Source organism: Chiroxiphia lanceolata, chromosome 6, assembly GCF_009829145.1.
Source record: "Chiroxiphia lanceolata isolate bChiLan1 chromosome 6, bChiLan1.pri, whole genome shotgun sequence".
NCBI lineage: Eukaryota > Metazoa > Chordata > Aves > Passeriformes > Pipridae > Chiroxiphia > Chiroxiphia lanceolata.
This window is the reverse complement of record NC_045642.1, coordinates 29,302,361-29,320,887: the sequence shown is the minus strand read 5'-3', so window position 1 is coordinate 29,320,887 and position 18,527 is coordinate 29,302,361. Positions and strand designations below refer to the sequence as shown.

Genomic DNA, 18,527 nt, shown 5'->3' with positions numbered 1-18,527 from the left:
AATGCTCCACATGGTCTCTCCTAAAAGCTTAAGTGTAAAGTTTTTGCGCATTAGTGTCATCAAGGCCTGCTGAGAATTTAGTAGTTTGGTCAGAATGCGTAATTGAGTGATTAATCAGGGTAGTATAGATTTTTTTGGTTTTTTTGCTGTTGAAGTTTGAATTAAACCGAAGAATTAATGGTTTTCTGACTGGTATTGACAAATAGACCAGTTCTAAATTTTGCACGTTTCTGTTTGGTTATTTATGAATTCAAATTTTGTTTCGTGACTGCTGAGAACTTCACTTAAAATTCAGTTTTTGTGCAGTTAGTGCTGTTGCTTCTACTGAAACTGCTATTTGAACATTTGGCTGCTTGTTCTTCAATGGTGCACATTCTGTGCAAGAGAACTAATTCTTTTGTGAAGATGAGATGTCTGTAAGTTTGCTCAGCTATGTGAAAGCATTAATATGCCAGAATTAATTTTTGTTGTGATCAGCTTGTAATAGAACTTCTGACTCCATTATTCTTCTAAAACCACATTGAACAATGCATGCTTTTCAGTGGTTTGTTTTTTTTTTTTTGGTTTCCCTTAAGCTCTTTAGTGCAATCAAAATTTTTTCCTAATTCTGAAGACAAAAACCCTGAGGATCCTCTGTCTGAAGTAAAAGATCCTTTACCTGAGAAGCTTAGAAATTCTGTGGTAAGTAGACTTTTTAGTTTTGGTATTTTTTTTTTTTTATTATATTTAAAGCATTTGCTTTATGTTGGTTTGTATAGCATCAGTCTGGGTCTTGCTTAGCTCACGCTTGTCACCATGGTGCTGATTATTAGATGGATATCAGAGCATTTCCTTGAACTCTGCAGGTGAACCGATGTGCTATAAGAAGAGTATAATGCTCATATTGCAATTTTAAGTTATTTAGAAGTAGGCATGAGAGAATTGGAATTCCCTAGTATGAATTCAGTGAAGTATCATTGAGGATTTTCTTCGAGCTCATCAATATTAATAAATGATACTTGAGTTTTGTGCAGGAGTTAATGGAGAAGAGTTAATTGTGGCAAGAACTATATTAACCCAGTATTTCTAATAATGTGAGGAAGAGCTTTGTGCTTGCTATTCCAGAAGTGGAAAATAAAAACGGTGGAAAGTGTTGTGGGGCTTTCTATGGTTTGCTTTGAATGTTTTCGGTTGTTTTGTTGTTTGATTTCTTTGGGGGCAGATGTAACCTGTGCCATTTACTTAGACTCATACTTTGAAATTTTAGTACCAATTCACTCCAAGTATTTATAGAAATAATATTTAAACATTATCCTTTTTCACACAGTGTAGCAATAAATAAAAGACTTAAGAAGCTTAGTATGTTTAATTTGTACAAAAGAAGGTTGAACAATCACTTAGCTTTGTGTAGGGCTTGGCTGTAGGGGAGGAACAGTTTAACTGGGTTTCTCGTAATACAACAGGCACAGACATGATGAGGTGCAGCATTTGGAAACTGCAAATAAATATTTAGAGCAGAGAAACTGCAGTTCTACAGTAGAGACTGACAGGAGCTGCAAGCTCCTCTTTAGCTCTCAAACTGGTTTTAGTCTCCAAGGGGGCAGGGGAGCTGAGGATTTTGATTCTAGTCTTTTTTTCAGTGATTTTTGAAGTCAGGACTAATTGATTTAAAAAAAAAGTAAGTTGTAGCGCAGGAAGTTAAAACTTTGCAGCAGTAGTTGCTCTGTGTAATTATTTGTCCAATTTTGGAGTAGTTAATCCTTCAATGATTTTCTGGGCTGTAAATAGCAGAGTTGCCATAAGTACATATTGCCCCCTTGTGGCTGACTCTGGCATTACTAATTTTATTTTTTTTGCTTATTATCAACGATTTGTTTTCAGTTTTTAAGAGGTAATGGAAAATTCAAACTCATTCCAAAGGATTCCAAAGCTATCCTTTACCCTTCTGAAAGGGAGGGGATAAAGGGTTAAAGCCTCATTGTTTTCCCTGGTTGATAGCTCTGCCAAGGCAGCACTCTTCCAGAGCTCTTAATTGCCCCATGATTTAAGCAATTCTTAGATCATAAAGGGGAATTTTGATTGTCCCTTCCATCTCTTTCATCGTTGCTTTATGGGGGGCAATCATTACACCCCCTCACGGTCCAGAAGGAGAGAGAGAATATGTTGGGTGTATTGATTTGTCCTTCCCTGCTATTGATGTGCACCTAACTTAGTTAAACTCACGCTCTTAGCTGTAAGATTTGTCCTGTGAAATTTCTGATAACTTCAATGGAAGTAATTAACACTGGCATAATTTGAAAATCTCTAATCAATTTCAGTGTTACTGTGTATGTATGTTAACGAGGTATTTAAAGGTTGGACTTGATGATCTTGGAGGTCTTTTCCAACTTTAGTGATTCTAAGAGGACAACTAAAGCTGATATTTTCTAAAATTGTTTTATTTTGACTCTGCAGAGTGAACGATTGCAGTCTGACCTGATTGTGTGTATAGTCATTGGTGTACTCTATTTTGCAATTCACGTCAGTACAGTATTTACAGTTTTACAGGTAAGGTATTGCTTCATGTCTTCTATTTGCCTTCTGTATCCAAATACTTTGTGATATAAAGCTCATTTTGATAGTCCACTGAGTCTCCTGACTAGTTTTAGATGGTCTTTAAATATATAGTGTGATAAGTACATGACTGAAGTTCTTCACTTTTATGTGCTCAAAAAGTCATCTTCCCCTGTTCTTTCCTAGTTTCTGCTTATATTCTGGACTAACTAATGTCATATGTGACTCCTACTTGATGATGACATGGGACTAGATCCTGTGCTTGAATTTAAATTAAACATTTACCTAAAGAGCTGCAGTTACTGAGTTTCTTATTTTGGTATTCCTGTAATGGAAGCATTGATTAGGTTATGAACAGCTTTATGTCAGGCAAATGAAAATTTCTTTTATGATTTTATACTCCTCCTACTACCTAAAGTTAAAAACTAATTTTAAAAAGCATATATATTTAGGTAGCTGCATGTTTTCAGGTCAGGTGCCCTATTTAAGCAGGTGTACTTGTGTTTTCTAAGGAACTTCTATTGTATGGTTGAATTTCAGTACTCCTCTGGAATGTTGCATTCCCCCATGTTTGAGAAAATTGGCTGCATGTTTTTCACCAGTTGTATAGTTCAATAGACTTAGGCTTCACTGAATTCAGAAAGAGCTTATGACAAGACAATGCAATCCTAATTTTTCTATCACTTATCTAGAAATTTTGAGAAAGTTTTAATGTATGGAAAGCATTACTGTGAAATCCAGCCTTCATACCATGTTAATATTGCAGTATTTTGTGACTTCTGTGGAAGGGTTTGGTCTTGTGGGAGGCTTCTTACTTTCTCAGGAGAATATGAAATTAATGATTTGTTTTTGCTTATGCTTATACCTCCTTTTATCCAGCAGACGGAAATGTAAATTGGGTTCAGCCTTTAGAGAATAATACCTTTTTAAAATGAAATGCATATGGGTCAGAAGCAATGGACTATGAAAGAAGATTGGTGTACTATTTTTACTTTAAAATACATTTCAACTCAATGAAAGTTTGCTAGATACAGAGTTTTTTTCTTGCAGGTTTTCTTGTTTTATCTTAAAGTTAGTAGTACAGTCTTCCATGAATAAATAAATTCCCAACTTAGTGTTACAGGAGCACTTGCCTAGATGCTGGAAAAAGTATTACGTTGTTAGTGTATTACTTTGTTTATAAAAAACAAACCTTAATTTCTTCAATTGTTTTTTTTTAGCCTATTTTAAGTTATGTTCTTTATGCATTGGTGGGTACGGTGGGCTTTGTGACCCATTATGTTCTGCCTCAACTCCGAAAGCAACTTCCTTGGCATTGCTTTTCTCACCCGCTGCTGAAAACCAAGGAATACCATCAGTTTGAAGTCCGAAGTAAGTATCATTCATAACACTTTACTGAACTTGCTGTAGTTGCTGACCTTTTAATAAACTTAATTTCTTCTCTTTATTACTCTTACCACCAGAGTTTTTAATTATATCTAATCTATAAATGTCTTACTTTCTCAGTTCCATGACGTTTTATGTATCTCTTAGCTGATGATGGTAATACATGTGCTAACATTATCCCAGAGCAGTTCCACTAAAACACAGTCTTCAGAATCTTAAGTGACCAAGTTTGTGTTAATTATTGCTTCAAGAATTTTTCATAAAGATTGACTGTGTTTCATTAGGTATTTCCTCAGAAGAAGAGAATTATCAGAATTGATTCACAAACTTTCAAACTTTGTAGCAGCAATGCAGTGTGGTCTTTTCATTGATGACTAAATTGTGGGATTTCTTTCCAGTGACTGGATGTAAAGATAAATATGAATAGCCATTGTAGTATGATGTTGAACTTTATTTGGAAGAAGTGAAAAGGGCTATTGTATGCCTTAAATTTTTAATCTATAAAACTAGAGAAGCTATAGTTGGTGCCCTTTTCCTGATACGTGGCTTAAGTATTTCCAGATGTGGTAGTGTTTTCAGGAAAAATGGAAGTCATAGCCAGTAATGTTAAATGTGAGTTTGTAGCATTTTCCAGTTTGGTCCCTGTAACTTAAAGAATTCATGCCATGTCACTGACTAATAGTCCTTATGACTTCTGTTGTAGAAAAGGAGCTTCAGTTCTTGCTGGGGTTCTTGTAGACATGTGCAGTCGTTCATAGCCTCTTTTCAAGTATGCCTTAACCCTTTATGTATGCATCAATATATGCATCAATGTTTAACATAACTTTTGACATAGGTTCTTCTACGCTATATTGTAGAATACATTTTCTTATTTTAATTTGCATTAACTTGAAACGTACTTTGCAATTCTTGAAGTTTAAAAGAAGTTCTCAAGTCACAGACATTTGTGTTGACAGATTATGTAGGCTCTTCTGTATTGCAGAGTTGTAAACCAAAAGTCTTTCAGATTGAATATAGTTGGAAAACCATCCTTTTACATGAGTTAAAGTACATAATGTCAAACAACTTCATCAGTAGCAATGTTGAAATCATTGAAAAGGTGGCAACCCAGTTTGTTTCCTTCCATGTGCAGTAAGCAAGTAGGTTGTGAACTGTTCTATTGTTATATGAACAGTGCAAAAACTCTTCTCTTTTTTTTGGTTAAATAAAACTGCGAAAATCTGGTGTGAGAATACAGTTAATGTTTGGCTCCACAAACTATTTGGATCAAGAGTCTTCATTCTGTTAGAATGTGATTTGACAGTGCTATCTGATTTTTTCTTTTTAATGTATCTTGATAGATGCTGCGCATGTTATGTGGTTTGAGAAACTTCACATTTGGCTCCTTTTTGTAGAGAAGAATGTTATCTATCCACTCATAGTCCTCAATGAGCTTAGTAGCAGCGCTAAGAATATTGCTAGTCCAAAGAAACTGGATACTGAGTAAGTAGAAAAGGAGATCAAGTAATCTTGAGTATGTCTGCTGTGGTGGAAAATTAAATAGTGAGTTCTGGTCTCAATGGGAAGACAGTTAATGCTATTGTCTTAAGACTAAGGCAAGGAATAAATAAAGCTTTTCTTTATGTAAAAGCCCTTATAAAGCCAAGTCACCTTGCTGACTTAAACTGAACCGAGTATTACAGTATTAAACTAAAAATACCCACAAAGATAAATCATTCAATTCATAGTACATACTGTAAAGATTGCAGGTTGTAGAGTTACCTAATAGTGTGATAACAGAGTTTCTGTGTTTATCTTCAGAGTCTGTAATATGATTATCCAGACTCAAGCTCAAGATAGTGGTGATTTGTTCTGGTATTTTATCAGGTGTAAATTTCAGACTTGTTCCCCAAGTTGGTGTGCCAGCTTACAGCCCCTCTACAGCTTTTGTCTCTCATCAAGGAATTCCCCAGGCCTTCTAGCCCCTAAGTATAATCCATATCCGGATGGAATTGCACACCACTTCTTAAATTGAGCCTTTGTTATAATCCCTTGAGCACTATATCTGACTGTTTCAGCAAATGAGAGTTCAGTAATAGGCCCTGCAATTTTTAGCCTTCAAGAAACAGTAACCAGGTGGCTTTTTTGTATTTGAAGTTCTGTTGAGTTAGAACAAAAGAGAACATGAATCTTGAAATAAAATGGAATATGGATTGTGGGAAGGTGGGGGACTGAATATTAGATTTTTTTGGGAGAGGGTGGAGGGTTGGTTTTTTTAATTTTAATCCCTATATCTAATAAGTTCTTACCTTGGATTCATTATAGCTGTCACTACAAGACCTTTGGGAGGAATATTGCCATTATATTACTCTAACTTAATTTTTATAACCCTTTGATCTGTCAGTTACTATCTCGAAAAAGAATGAAATTGCAGTTCCCCCAATAAAAACTAGAGCAGTAGTTTTTACTACTAGTAGTAGAGCTACTAGTAGTAGAGTCATGCAGGAAATTATAACTCAGTGTTCATTAACGTTCTCTTGATGATTAATGTAGCATTTTTGCATTTCAGTATTCATAACCTAAATTAAAGACCAAATTTCTCTTCAGAATACAAGGATATTTCATCTCTTAATTTTTTTTTTGCTAGTGGTACTCTTACAAATAATGCTCATCCTCGGAACATTGATGGACTTGAGAATACTGATAAAAAGACTTAGTAACCTCTTTAAAAAAAGCCCGAATCCAAAGTTGTCTTTTAAAAAGCCAACAAACCAACAACCCCCCAGTTCCAAAAGCAAACTTGAGTTTGAAGAGATTGGCATTTCATGACAGCAACAACTTATGTGGTCTTTAAACCCCTTTTGGACAGCAGATAGTAACTGTTTTGTGTGAATTTCTTACACAGGTTGGGTGCTTTAATGATCACAATAGCTGGCTTGAAGTTACTGCGTTCATCATTCAGTAGCCCAACGTGCCAGTATGTCACTGTTATTTTCACAGTGCTCTTCTTTACTTTTGATTACAAAAGTTTTACTGAGACCATGCTGCTAGATCTCTTCTTCATGTCCATACTCTTCAGCAAGGTAACTTCAACTCTATTCCTAGGTGTTTCAGGTTATCCAAAAAGGAAAACAGATAGTCCTAGCTGATAGGTAATCTTGCAGATCCTCAGTCTTACTTGTACTGTAATTAATATGCTGTAAGGCAGCTAAGACTTCTCCTTGCCAAAGCATTTTTGTTTGCTTGAGAAACCATATTTAACTTTCTAAACATCTCCTGAGTTTCTGTTAGTAGAACAATGAAACATATTATGTTACTTGCTTTTGTAATTATATCCCTTTCCTAAGTCTGAAGGCTTCTGGTAGAACCAGTAAGAACTCTAGGATGACCAGTAAATTCCTCAGGATGTTTGTGTACTGCAAAGCATATTGATTCTTGGCTAAATTGCTGAATTGTTTTTCTCTTTTTTTTTCCTGTAGCTTTGGGAACTCTTTTATAAATTGAGATTTGTATATACCTACATTGCTCCATGGCAGATCACCTGGGGATCTGCCTTCCATGCTTTTGCCCAGCCCTTTGCTGTGCCACGTATCCTTTGAAAATGCAGGCTTTCTCCTGAAGTTGTGTATTTATAACTTCTGAATAATGTGTTATAATGGATTATGTATTATTGGGTAAACCTACTGAAGGAACAGGCTTGTCTAGTGAGCATTTATGAAAAAACTGTGCACACTTTCTGCCTTGTTACAGTGCTATAATGATACAGTAGCAGATAAAGTAGGAATAGAATGCTGGCATGAAAGAATGCTGGCATGACAGAAGGACGGAGCAGAATCCATTCTGAAAATGACACAGCTTTTCTTCTCACAGTCATTCCCTTTTATGAGAGTCACTATGGTTTTAGTTCTTGACTTTTGCATTTTAAATTTCTGTAGACCTGTCGGAATGGACTGTTCAGTTAGTATGCTGGATAGAATTTTTGAATGACTACCATGTCTAGCACCAAATTCTCATCTATTTCAGTTTTTAAAAACAAAAATAATCTCCTAATTGGTGGAGATACTGCAAAGGCACTTTGCTGCATAGAAATTTGTAGAGATCTTGTTTTGTTCTTAATTGGTGTTGCTGTCTATATCGGATAATATTCCAGGAGCTTAAAAAACCCCATAGTTTTTGCTTTGCTTTCCTTAATTCTCTTATCCTACAGATTCTGCCATGTTGTTTGTCCAAGCAGCTGTGTCAGCTTTCTTCTCTACTCCACTGAATCCTTTTCTGGGAAGTGCAATATTCATCACTTCATATGCCAGGCCTGTCAAATTCTGGGAAAGAGATTACAAGTAGGTGAAATCAGATCTTTAAAGTTTGTGACATTTGTTTTTAATCATGTAAATATGTCGAAATGTGTTGGTTTTGTGGTTTTGTTGGCTATTCTGCTATGTTTTTCCTCAGACAACACTAGTGTATAGTACTGAAAGCTTTCAATTAACTTATTTCTGAAATACTGTAGTAGCTGGTTTTTGCATTAGGAACGTTTCAAGCTTCAGCTGCTTGAAATAATGTCTACTTAGATGTATGCTATCCTGGTGATTTTTAAACATAAAAATTATGTTATTGTGAAATGCAGTTTTAATCAGGTAGTGGATTTATGTATAAAAAGGTTTGGAGGAGCAGTTCATAAGTGTATTTTACCTGTGTTCATTATTGCTTAGCTTACAGCAAAACTGCCTAAACTCAATATAAAAATCTTTTAAAGTAAATATTTTTTGATCAAGGTGGGATCAGTAGTAAAAGAATCTTCATTTCAGGTTATACCTCCTTTTGTTTTATTTCTCTGAAGTTCACTAGTGTTGATAGAGTAGCAGTATAGGGCAAGATGAGTGGATATTTCTGGTAGTTATTATTTCCCTTATAACATTAGAACAGTTTAAATACAGTGTTCCAAATCTTAGATTAAAGAGTTATGGTTGTAACTTCAGACAATGAAATTGCTCTTTCAGTAAAGTCTACTGGAATGTTATCTGTGCTAATTTAATTGTTTTAAAGTTTATTTCTCACGCCTAAAGCTTTATATCTATCTAAGAAAATATATGCACTTAAATCTAAAGTTAAAGATTATTCTATGGCTATCTGCTGTGGACAAAATTTATTAAGTACTACAATGCTATCACAAGCAGAAAATACTTTTATATATGAGAAGAGCAAAAAATTTGCATATAAAATTATTTTAAAATAACTTTTTGAAACTATTTCAGTGGGAATATTCTTTAACAGATTTTATATTAGTAGTTTCTTTCCTTAGATTTTCTTACAGTAATATATTTTGTATTAATTATGCTTTATTTTATTCTTTTCAGCACGAAGCGTGTGGATCATTCAAATACTAGACTGGCTTCGCAGCTTGATCGGAATCCAGGTAGCTTTCCTAGTCTGATTTTGGTGGTTGATTTGGAGTTTTTTTGGGGTTAGTTTTTCAGGGTTCAGTGTGAAGTGATAATTGACATTCAAGCTTGATGTTTTTCTACAGATTCAGATAACCCAAATTGAATCTTCCTGCAGGTTCAGATGATAACAACCTGAATTCTATCTTCTATGAACATTTAACCCGTTCCCTTCAGCACAGCTTATGTGGAGACTTGTTGTTGGGTCGCTGGGGAAACTATAGTACTGGGGACTGCTTCATCCTAGCCTCTGACTACCTCAATGCACTAGTACACCTTATAGAGATAGGAAATGGCTTGGTCACCTTCCAGCTGAGGGGGCTTGAATTCAGAGGTGAGTGTCTTACACTTCCTTAACTGTCTGTACTAAAAAGTTGTCTTCTTCTTTAGAAACAAAAGTAATTTTCAGTTCCATCCTGTAAATTAATTTCTTTGAAAATGGGCTGCAGGGCCTCTTAATGCTCCTATCACTTGATACAAAGTTTGTCTTTCCATTTTAGTACAACATGCCTGCCATAGTTACTTCTCAGAGAAACTCAAGTCAGATGTGATCCTAGAGTGATAAATTAAGCTATCCAAATCTTTTGTGTTCATTGGCAGATAGTTCACTTAGTGTTAAAAAATGTAATTGGAAATGGGTTGAATTTTAAACTCTTAAACACAAGTTCACATTAAAGCAATCATACAAAGCTTTCAGTGCTTTATTCTTTTCTCTGTTTTCTCCTAAGGAACTTACTGTCAGCAACGAGAGGTAGAGGCCATCACTGAAGGTGTAGAGGAAGATGAAGGTTTTTGTTGCTGTGAACCAGGCCACCTTCCTCACATGCTTTCCTTTAATGCTGCCTTTGGGCAGCGTTGGCTGGCTTGGGAAGTGCTTGTGACAAAGTATGTTCTGGAGGGTTACAGCATCACTGACAACAGTGCAGCTTCCATGCTTCAAGTCTTTGATCTCCGGAAAATTCTCACTACTTACTATGTGAAGGTACGATTCAGATCAGTATGACCCTCAGGGGAAAATAGGCTGGAAACTGCTTAATGTCTTGAACTTCTCATGTCTGTCATATGAGGATCATAGAATGTGATGATAATTAGAGATGTATGAACACCTTCTTTAAAGGAGGACAGGGTTTGTTATACTGATGGTGAGTCAGATGGTGCATGAGTAGGACAACGACCCTGTAGTCTAGATCAGAGAGAGGATAATTCCTAGCTGAAGCTGGAATAGAAACTTGAAAACTATAACCCAAATATAATAGCTGTGTTGTAAATGAAAGGTTAAATAGTCTGTTTCTCTTAGGGAAAGCCAGGCTCTTCAGTCCTTATAAGCTGTCCAAACCCATCTTTGAGTCTTAAAAAAGGAAGAAAGTCCTGGCCTGCAGTTGTAAGAGGACTCCAGACCTCAGATCCCTTCAGATAATCAGTGTACTAATTGAGATCTTTCATAAGCTACTCTCTTTCAGAGAGCTGAAAATTTTCAGGTTAAAATATTTCCAAGATACTTACTCTCATACACACACAAGTTGTTGTGTTCCGCAGCACAAGGGTCTTAAAATGTTTTGTGTTTTAGCACTATTTTATTTAGAGTTCTTTAGAAATTTAATATCTAATCCTTCATGTTAACTAGGTAAAAATTTCTGTCTTCTGCAAAAATTGTAGTGCCAGTCCTGTCCCATCCTCTTTTCCTTTCCTTATTTCTTCAGTGTAGGCTTCAGAAATCTTGACAATCTTTGAAAAATACTCCTGTATACCACCTGTATTTTCTGTGCAAATATGTTGCACCTGTGAGCTAAATAAATACTACTGTATGTCAGTTTTGTTTGTTGCCAGGAAAATAATGCAAATAATTTGAAACAATCAAGATTACTGACTGGGTTTTTTAATTGCAATGACTCATATTCTTAACTACTACTGTTTCAGGGAATCATCTATTATGTCACGACATCCCCCAAGCTAGAGGAATGGTTAGCTAACGAGACAATGCAGGAAGGTCTGCGGTTGTGCACAGACCGCAATTATGTTGATGTAGACCCAACGTTTAACCCCAATATTGATGAGGATTATGACCATCGTCTGGCAGGGATCTCAAGAGAGAGCTTCTGTATGATATATTTGAACTGGATAGAATATTGCTGCTCTCGAAGAGAAAAGGTAAGTATGGACATGTGAGGAAAGCCATTCACTATTCTGGGATGGTCTCTTTTTTTCCCATTGGCTTGACTTACTGGCTGGTTCAATGCTGATTTTTAAAATAAATATGTATAATCCAATTTTCATTGAAATGGTTTTGGTCTTCTACGTTTGAGAATTTAATAAATTCTGTAAGTAACTTATGGTGTAACCAGTTAATGAATTTTGTTTGCCAGCTCAGATGAATCAGTTGAATCTTAGGCATTTATCTACATACAAAACAGTATGCTTACAGAATTGATGTTTTATGCTTAGAAGTCAGTGTTCACAAATCAAGCCTAACTTAAACAAAAAAGTGCCAAAGCAAAACAAAACCCCATAAAACCCCAAATACCTGTTACCAGTTTATAAGACTGACTGCTTCTTTCTCATTGATCATACTGTACTGTTTTACTTTGGACCGCTGGAGTTGTTGGCTTGTGAAAATTATCATCCTATATTCAACCTTTTCTTCTCTCCAAAATCTTTCCACCTTTTAAATAGAAGTATGGTTGTAGAGGAATGCCTTGACTTCTTACTGTTTACAAAATAACTGTGTGTGGTCTAGTCTAATTAGTGTTGCCTTTTGAGAATAAGCAGAAATTAATTGATCTTAAAGAGACAGGAATACAATTGGAATTTAGGTGTTTAACGAAGGATCCAAGACTTAAGAGTTCAGTTTTGCTTTGGAGGTAAAAGATCAGTAAGAAGCCCATTTTCACAGGTGTAAGACTTAGTGTCCTGTGGTCAAATGACAAACAACAGCCAAAGGAAATTGTTTCCATTCAAGTCATGAGAGATTTTGTGTATGTATTGAAAATGAGATTTAATCATTTAATTTAATGATGCCATTTTCTAGGGCATAATATACACTGTACAGCTACTACTGGCTTTGAACTGAGGGCAAGTTTTTCCAGACTAAAACTGTAGTCCAGGGAAGTTTTTGGTTAAATCAGAATTAAATAGTCCTAGTCAGTTAGAATCCACTGTATTCAGTAAAAATATTTTTGTCTAAACCCCATAATTTTGCTAATCAACAGTTTGCTTACAAGATAACACAGTATCCATGAGGAATGTACCATACATCTGTTCAGCTTACAGTTTGTCTTCTTTCAAATAATAGTGTATGTGTGTTTGCCTTTACAAGTAGTCTTACGTACTTGCAAAACTCTTGGTCAGAGTTTCAAACAGAATTGGTTTTTTAAGAGTAACTGGTGCAGTGGGTACCTATGCACACTTGAGTTTGTGAACCATTACACGTTTGGGTCTTTTACTCCTTCTGGCAGAATTGTCTTTTTCAGTGGTGATTTCCTTACTCCATTCACCTGACTTACTATTTTCTCTTTTGTTATTATAAGCCACTGGATTCAAGTAAAGACTCACCCCTAGTGACATTGTGTTATGGACTGTGTGTTCTGGGGCGGAGAGCATTGGGAACAGCTTCACATCATATGTCTAGGTAATAAAATACTGTTGTTGTAAGCTTCCCATCCTCAAAATCCCTCTGAGTTCCTAGATTAGGTGTTAGGATGAGTTCCTTTTCATAAAAGAAATGGATAATTAATGTTGTCTTCCCTTAAACTGGACAGATTTGCTGTGTAACTTGTCTTCATTACAACAGCCAATGAAACATAACCAAAGAAAAGCAAACGAGGGAGAACTTGAATCTGAGCATCTTGTCTTATTGAACTAATGCAAGATGAGAATTCTGGTATGGGTAAGGACCAGTTATAACTGATGGGGAAAAAAAAGCCAAGAGCGGATTAAGTTCTAAAAGTAAGCTCCATTTCCTGCACCAAGTAGGTGCCCTATATGGAAATAAGGGGAAGAAGAGGGAAGTTTCTTAAAATGGAGAACTCATATCTTGGTGGATGTTAGATCAGACTGTTATGATAAGTTTCACAGTTTAGCTGGCTCTGTGGCAAGCAGTTGTGTTTTGTACAACTCTCCTTCACCTCAACTCTGTTGTGATATGGCAACCTCTTTCTTGCAGACTGACAGCTTCAGCTCTAGAAATCCAATGTAAAATATAGTTAAATGTTTCAGGAAATCACAAGATGGTGGTTTAAAAAGAAAATAAAAAGCATAATCAGATGCAGGCGCTGTTGGTCAGCTGGGTGCTGATTGTTCTACTTCACTTTTAGGGCAACTGTTGACTAATTCTTCTAAGTACCCACCAATTGCCTCCTGAAAGTCTTGCAAATATGCAGTTGCAAGAGTGATCAGTGCATATTTGATTTTTTACTCTTTAGTTAGTAATTGAAAACAATGCCTTTAAACATGAAAAGTTGACAAGATTTTTACTTTGTACTGAAGCATGCACAACTGAAGTTACATATCCTCCAATATGTTATATACCTTGAAAAGTTTTCTCTTTTAAAATCTTCAACATGAAGTCAGGCAATCCTTATGGTGTTCCTGTTTCTTTTAGTCCATGTAAACAGTCTGTTGCGTATGGCTTGTTCATTACCTGTTCAGAGCATGTAGACATCTGATGTCCAGGTTTTGTTTATATGCACATATTTGCTCATGTTCTCTTCTCCCTGTCTTATTCTGTAGCTTATCTTTATGGAGAGGAATTGTGTGCCCTTCTGTACAGCTCAATATTTTCTGTTCTTTTCAGTGATGATAACTGTGGATATGCTTGTATTTCTGTTAATATCTGGGCTGTTTTCTTCATTATGTTTTCCCCTCAACAGTAATCTGGAATCCTTCTTGTATGGCCTGCATGCCCTGTTTAAGGGTGACTTCCGTATATCTTCGATTAGAGATGAATGGATCTTTGCTGACATGGAATTGCTGAGGAAAGTAGTGGTTCCTGGAATTCGGATGTCACTTAAGTTACATCAGGTAAGAGATTACACAGAAAGATGTGTCCAGTTCTTTTTATTTCTGTGCATTTGTTCTTTTAAAAATAAGTGACTGGGAGAGAGAAAAAAGAGGATGATAATAAAAGGCATGTGATAGAGATTGATAGCTGAAAACGAGGAAATATCATGTGTTGTCCTTTGATTTATTATAACTCTTGTGGAAGTTGATACAGAGGAAGAGGGAATACTGTTTATGCTCAGAGCTTGAAAATTACACTAAATGTAGATCAGAGAACATGTCAAGCCTTGTTGCATACCTATCTAGAGGCATTTCCCTTATGAACAACTTCTCTGATATTTTCCTTCTCTCTTCCCTCTCTACACATGTGTAATTGGCTTAAAAGGTTATCATGCATTCAAAGCTGCACAGCCCTCTCCTCCAATGGGAGTTGTTTTTCTTGTTCTTTTTGCTTTGAAGTGTTGTAATCACAGGTTTCAGGTGAGAATAAGAAGGCTGCTTTGCAATAAGCTGAAATTAGAGTTGGTCTTTATAGTGAAGTGAGGGTGAAGATGAACAATCTCTAATTCTGTCCAGTGAATGTGCACAGCAAGTACAGGAAAGCATGTACTTAGTGATAAGCACTCTGTAAGGAAGGAAAAGTATTGGTACTCTAGAAAAATAGATTGCTTGAGAATCATAGGCAAATCAAAGGCAAATCTTAATTGCACTTTTAAAATTATTATGAAAGGTTCTTTTATTGCCTTCATCGCAGACTCTAGAAGTCCCCCAAAGCTAGCAGCGATTGAATCAACTCTTTCATGTAACAAACTCTGAATTTAGCAGAATGTGTATGTTAGGACTACAGGTAGCAAAGCAGAATAATTACAAAATCATTGTTGAAACCAGCAGAAGTACCACTTCAACGGCTCTGGAGTGTTCTCAGAGGGTTACTGTGCAGAATGGGCTTGAATTAAGTCAGGGAATGAAAAGGGAGAAAAATAAAGATCACTCTAACAATTAAAAAAAATTGTTGTTTTTCTGAACATTATTGTAATAATCTGTGAAAAGTTTTTATTCACTTGCAGTGCAGTAGCATATCCAGGCTTCAGCTGGTGTTGGAAATTTGGCTATTAACCACAATCCTTTTTTAACCAGAAAGTAATGTGACCTAATACTGAATTGAACTTGTAGATGTTGTGTCTCTATTTGACTGGTAGTCATGTAAGTTGTCTTGATAGTACCTGATGCTGAAATAGTTTGTCATCAAGCATCCATGCAAACTTTTTAATAGTAAATATTGTTTTTCTTCCTGTTGCTCTCTTCATATAATGCAGTCTCGATGAATAATCAGTGTTTTACTTCAGTGTGTTTTACAGTTGAAGGCTTACGAGTAAGAAAAGAAGCTAAAACTAAAATGCTTCTGTAAGCAATATAAATAAATACAAATCTAGTGTAAAATTCACCTAGAAATTTACTTGAATCAGTGATAGGCAGGTGCTTCTGATCATTTTGGTTTTAAGTTAAAAAAAGAAGTAAACAAGCAAACAGAACCAATCTGTTGGAAAAGAGGTTATCTTTAATGTTCTAAAGTAGGTATTCAGTATTTTTGATGACTAACTTTTGTAATGCACTGATCATTTCAAGAGTTTGAAATGTTTGGGGTTTATACTGAAACGCTAATCATATCTTATTGAACATGTATTCTTGGAAACAGGATCACTTCACTTCTCCAGATGAATATGATGATCCTTCTGTCCTTTATGAAGCTATAACAACCCACGAAGAAAATCTAGTTATAGCACATGAAGGAGACCCTGCTTGGCGGAGTGCAGTTCTTTCCAATTCTCCGTCCCTTCTTGCTCTGCGTCACGTGATGGACGATGGCACCAATGAATATAAAATCATTATGCTAAATAAGCGGTATCTCAGTTTCAGGGTCATTAAGGTAAGCTTTGTGCACGTTTCACAGTGGGACAGTATGTTGGAGTGTGTTTTAATAACTGTACCAAACTGCTACTTGAACTGAAATCTTTATTGTTTTATTATTGCTAAGGCTGCTTCTTCTCATGCAGTGCAAGTACTATATCAGGAAATCAGTTCCTTCTGACTTAAAATATCTTATTTCTCATCCCATTCTTATTTCTCATCCCATGCTTTATTGTCATTGTTGCAGCCTGTGTCCCTAAGTTCAGCCTGTTAAAGAAGTGCATATGCATGCTTGCCGTTCTGCAGGGCAATATTGCATATGCTCAGGAAGGCTTTGGTATAGCACAGCAGTCACCAATGCTCTCATTGCTTTACTTTCTGACACAGCCTCTCTCTACTTGGCTTTTGCAGGTGAATAAGGAGTGTGTGCGTGGCCTGTGGGCAGGACAACAGCAGGAGCTTGTCTTCCTGCGTAATCGTAATCCGGAGAGAGGAAGTATCCAAAACGCTAAACAAGCTCTGAGGAACATGATTAACTCCTCTTGTGACCAGCCAATTGGATACCCAATCTATGTCTCACCGCTGACTACTTCTTATTCAGATAGTCATGAACAGCTAAAGGACATTCTTGGGGGAGCCATCAGCTTAGGAAACATCAGAAACTTCGTAGTGTCTACATGGCACAGGTGAGCTGAGGAAATGAGTTCTCATTAGTATGTGTTCATGCTCTCATATTCCACTAACTAGTTCTGTACAACAGGCCCAACACAGCATAATTTATAAGAGTCAGTCCCATAAAAATTAACGCACCTTGAGTTTTACTTTGGGCACATCAGTAGCATGTAGCAACTGCTTTGTTACAGGATTAATCTTCAATGCTGAGACCACAAACTATGTAAATAGAGATCAGAGGAAAGAAGACAAAGTCTAGATGCAAGAATCATGACTTCAGTTCGAACATTAGGTCTGATAATGAGAGACAATGCAACTTCTGTACTATTTTTTTCAGTACCGTTGCTTTTGCAGTCTAAAATACTATCTTTATAGAATCAGGACTATTTGGTAGGGTTCCTGTCTGGCACATATTTAACATGAAAGTGCCAATATTAATGTTGTTAGGGTATGCTCATGCATAGTAACACAAGCTTTAGCTGTTGTTCAAAATCTCATGAGTACTTACAAATAACCCCAAATGTCAGAGCCAGAACAAATAACTGGAACGGTAATAATATAATCATTTCACCACATGACCCCTGAGTAATTCAGTACTAAATGTTGCCATGCTGTGTTTTATAGGCCACAGAACTTTCACTGCATTTCTGGCCACTGACTGTGACTCCAAAAGCAACAGTGGCAGCTATGTGTGGCATTCAGAAATGTGCATCCCAGTTCTTACCACTCCCAGGAGCTAGTGCCATAGTCTGAACAGTCCTGTAGCTGTTCTGATAGTCATATTTAACTTAGACATCTACGGCACATCAAAACAGAACGTGCTGCTTCACCTCAGAGTATGCCACATTTACTGTAGAGGTGTTTGTCTCCTGTCACCATCAGCTTGTCAGACTCAATAGAATAACAGGTGAAACTATGACACAGCAAGTATTTGGATCCAAGGTGTGTATATAGCTTCAGGATTCTGGATCCTGAGGCAAACAAAATTGGAAAGGACTGGTCAGTGTATTTGAGTGCAACAGAAAGAAAAGAAAACCGAAAAGTAGGAATTGAAGGGAGGAGGAAATGTGCTGCGTTTTTTGTGTCCATCTGAAGTTTTTTAGTGTAAACAGTGTTAAAAAACTGTGCAGTTATGTATTCTGGGAAATGTTGGCTAACCTACTGTCTGAATGTTCAAAATGTGCTTCAAACAGTTGTGAGTGCATTTATGAAGGTAACGGAAAGCGAATACATTTTAAAAAAATCCAGCAAACATTCTTTTCTTGCTATTCCGAGTAGACTGAAGCTTTTGCAGTATAACAGTATGCATGACCAGTGTGTTAAGTAGCATAAATTTTACTAAACTGTTACAAAATAATGGGGATGTTCTACCAACACTTGAGATTTAGAATTGTTTCACTTTATTGTACTTCAGAGGTGGGATAATTTTTAAAAAGCTATCTTCTATGAGCATATGACTTGTCATCCCTGTTACGGGATAGCTGTCGTGAAGAAAATTGCAATCTCTTAGAAAGCAGCATTTATATTTGCAAAGCATATTCTGAAAAAATAAAGTCAGGTTTTATCTGATTTTGGGGAGTACTGTGGATTGTGCTTAGTCAAGCTTTTTGCTTGTCA

At 36.2% G+C, this 18,527-nt stretch overlaps 1 protein-coding gene across 8 annotated transcripts in view; it reads left to right on the top strand.

Moving 5' to 3' along the window:
- Positions 1 to 18,527, top strand: part of PCNX1 (pecanex 1) — an 88,768-nt gene that overhangs the window by 58,439 nt on the left and 11,802 nt on the right. For all 8 annotated transcript variants that reach the window (XM_032689942.1, XM_032689936.1, XM_032689935.1 and 5 more), the window contains 15 exons: positions 576 to 681; positions 2,434 to 2,526; positions 3,753 to 3,903; positions 5,259 to 5,400; positions 6,803 to 6,980; positions 7,377 to 7,485; positions 8,105 to 8,234; positions 9,252 to 9,310; positions 9,454 to 9,669; positions 10,064 to 10,317; positions 11,253 to 11,483; positions 12,860 to 12,960; positions 14,201 to 14,351; positions 16,027 to 16,257; positions 16,650 to 16,924. In XM_032689942.1, the coding sequence (XP_032545833.1) occupies positions 576 to 681; positions 2,434 to 2,526; positions 3,753 to 3,903; positions 5,259 to 5,400; positions 6,803 to 6,980; positions 7,377 to 7,485; positions 8,105 to 8,234; positions 9,252 to 9,310; positions 9,454 to 9,669; positions 10,064 to 10,317; positions 11,253 to 11,483; positions 12,860 to 12,960; positions 14,201 to 14,351; positions 16,027 to 16,257; positions 16,650 to 16,924 (2,427 nt within the window). The remainder of the gene's footprint in view (positions 1 to 575; positions 682 to 2,433; positions 2,527 to 3,752; positions 3,904 to 5,258; positions 5,401 to 6,802; positions 6,981 to 7,376; positions 7,486 to 8,104; positions 8,235 to 9,251; positions 9,311 to 9,453; positions 9,670 to 10,063; positions 10,318 to 11,252; positions 11,484 to 12,859; positions 12,961 to 14,200; positions 14,352 to 16,026; positions 16,258 to 16,649; positions 16,925 to 18,527) is intronic.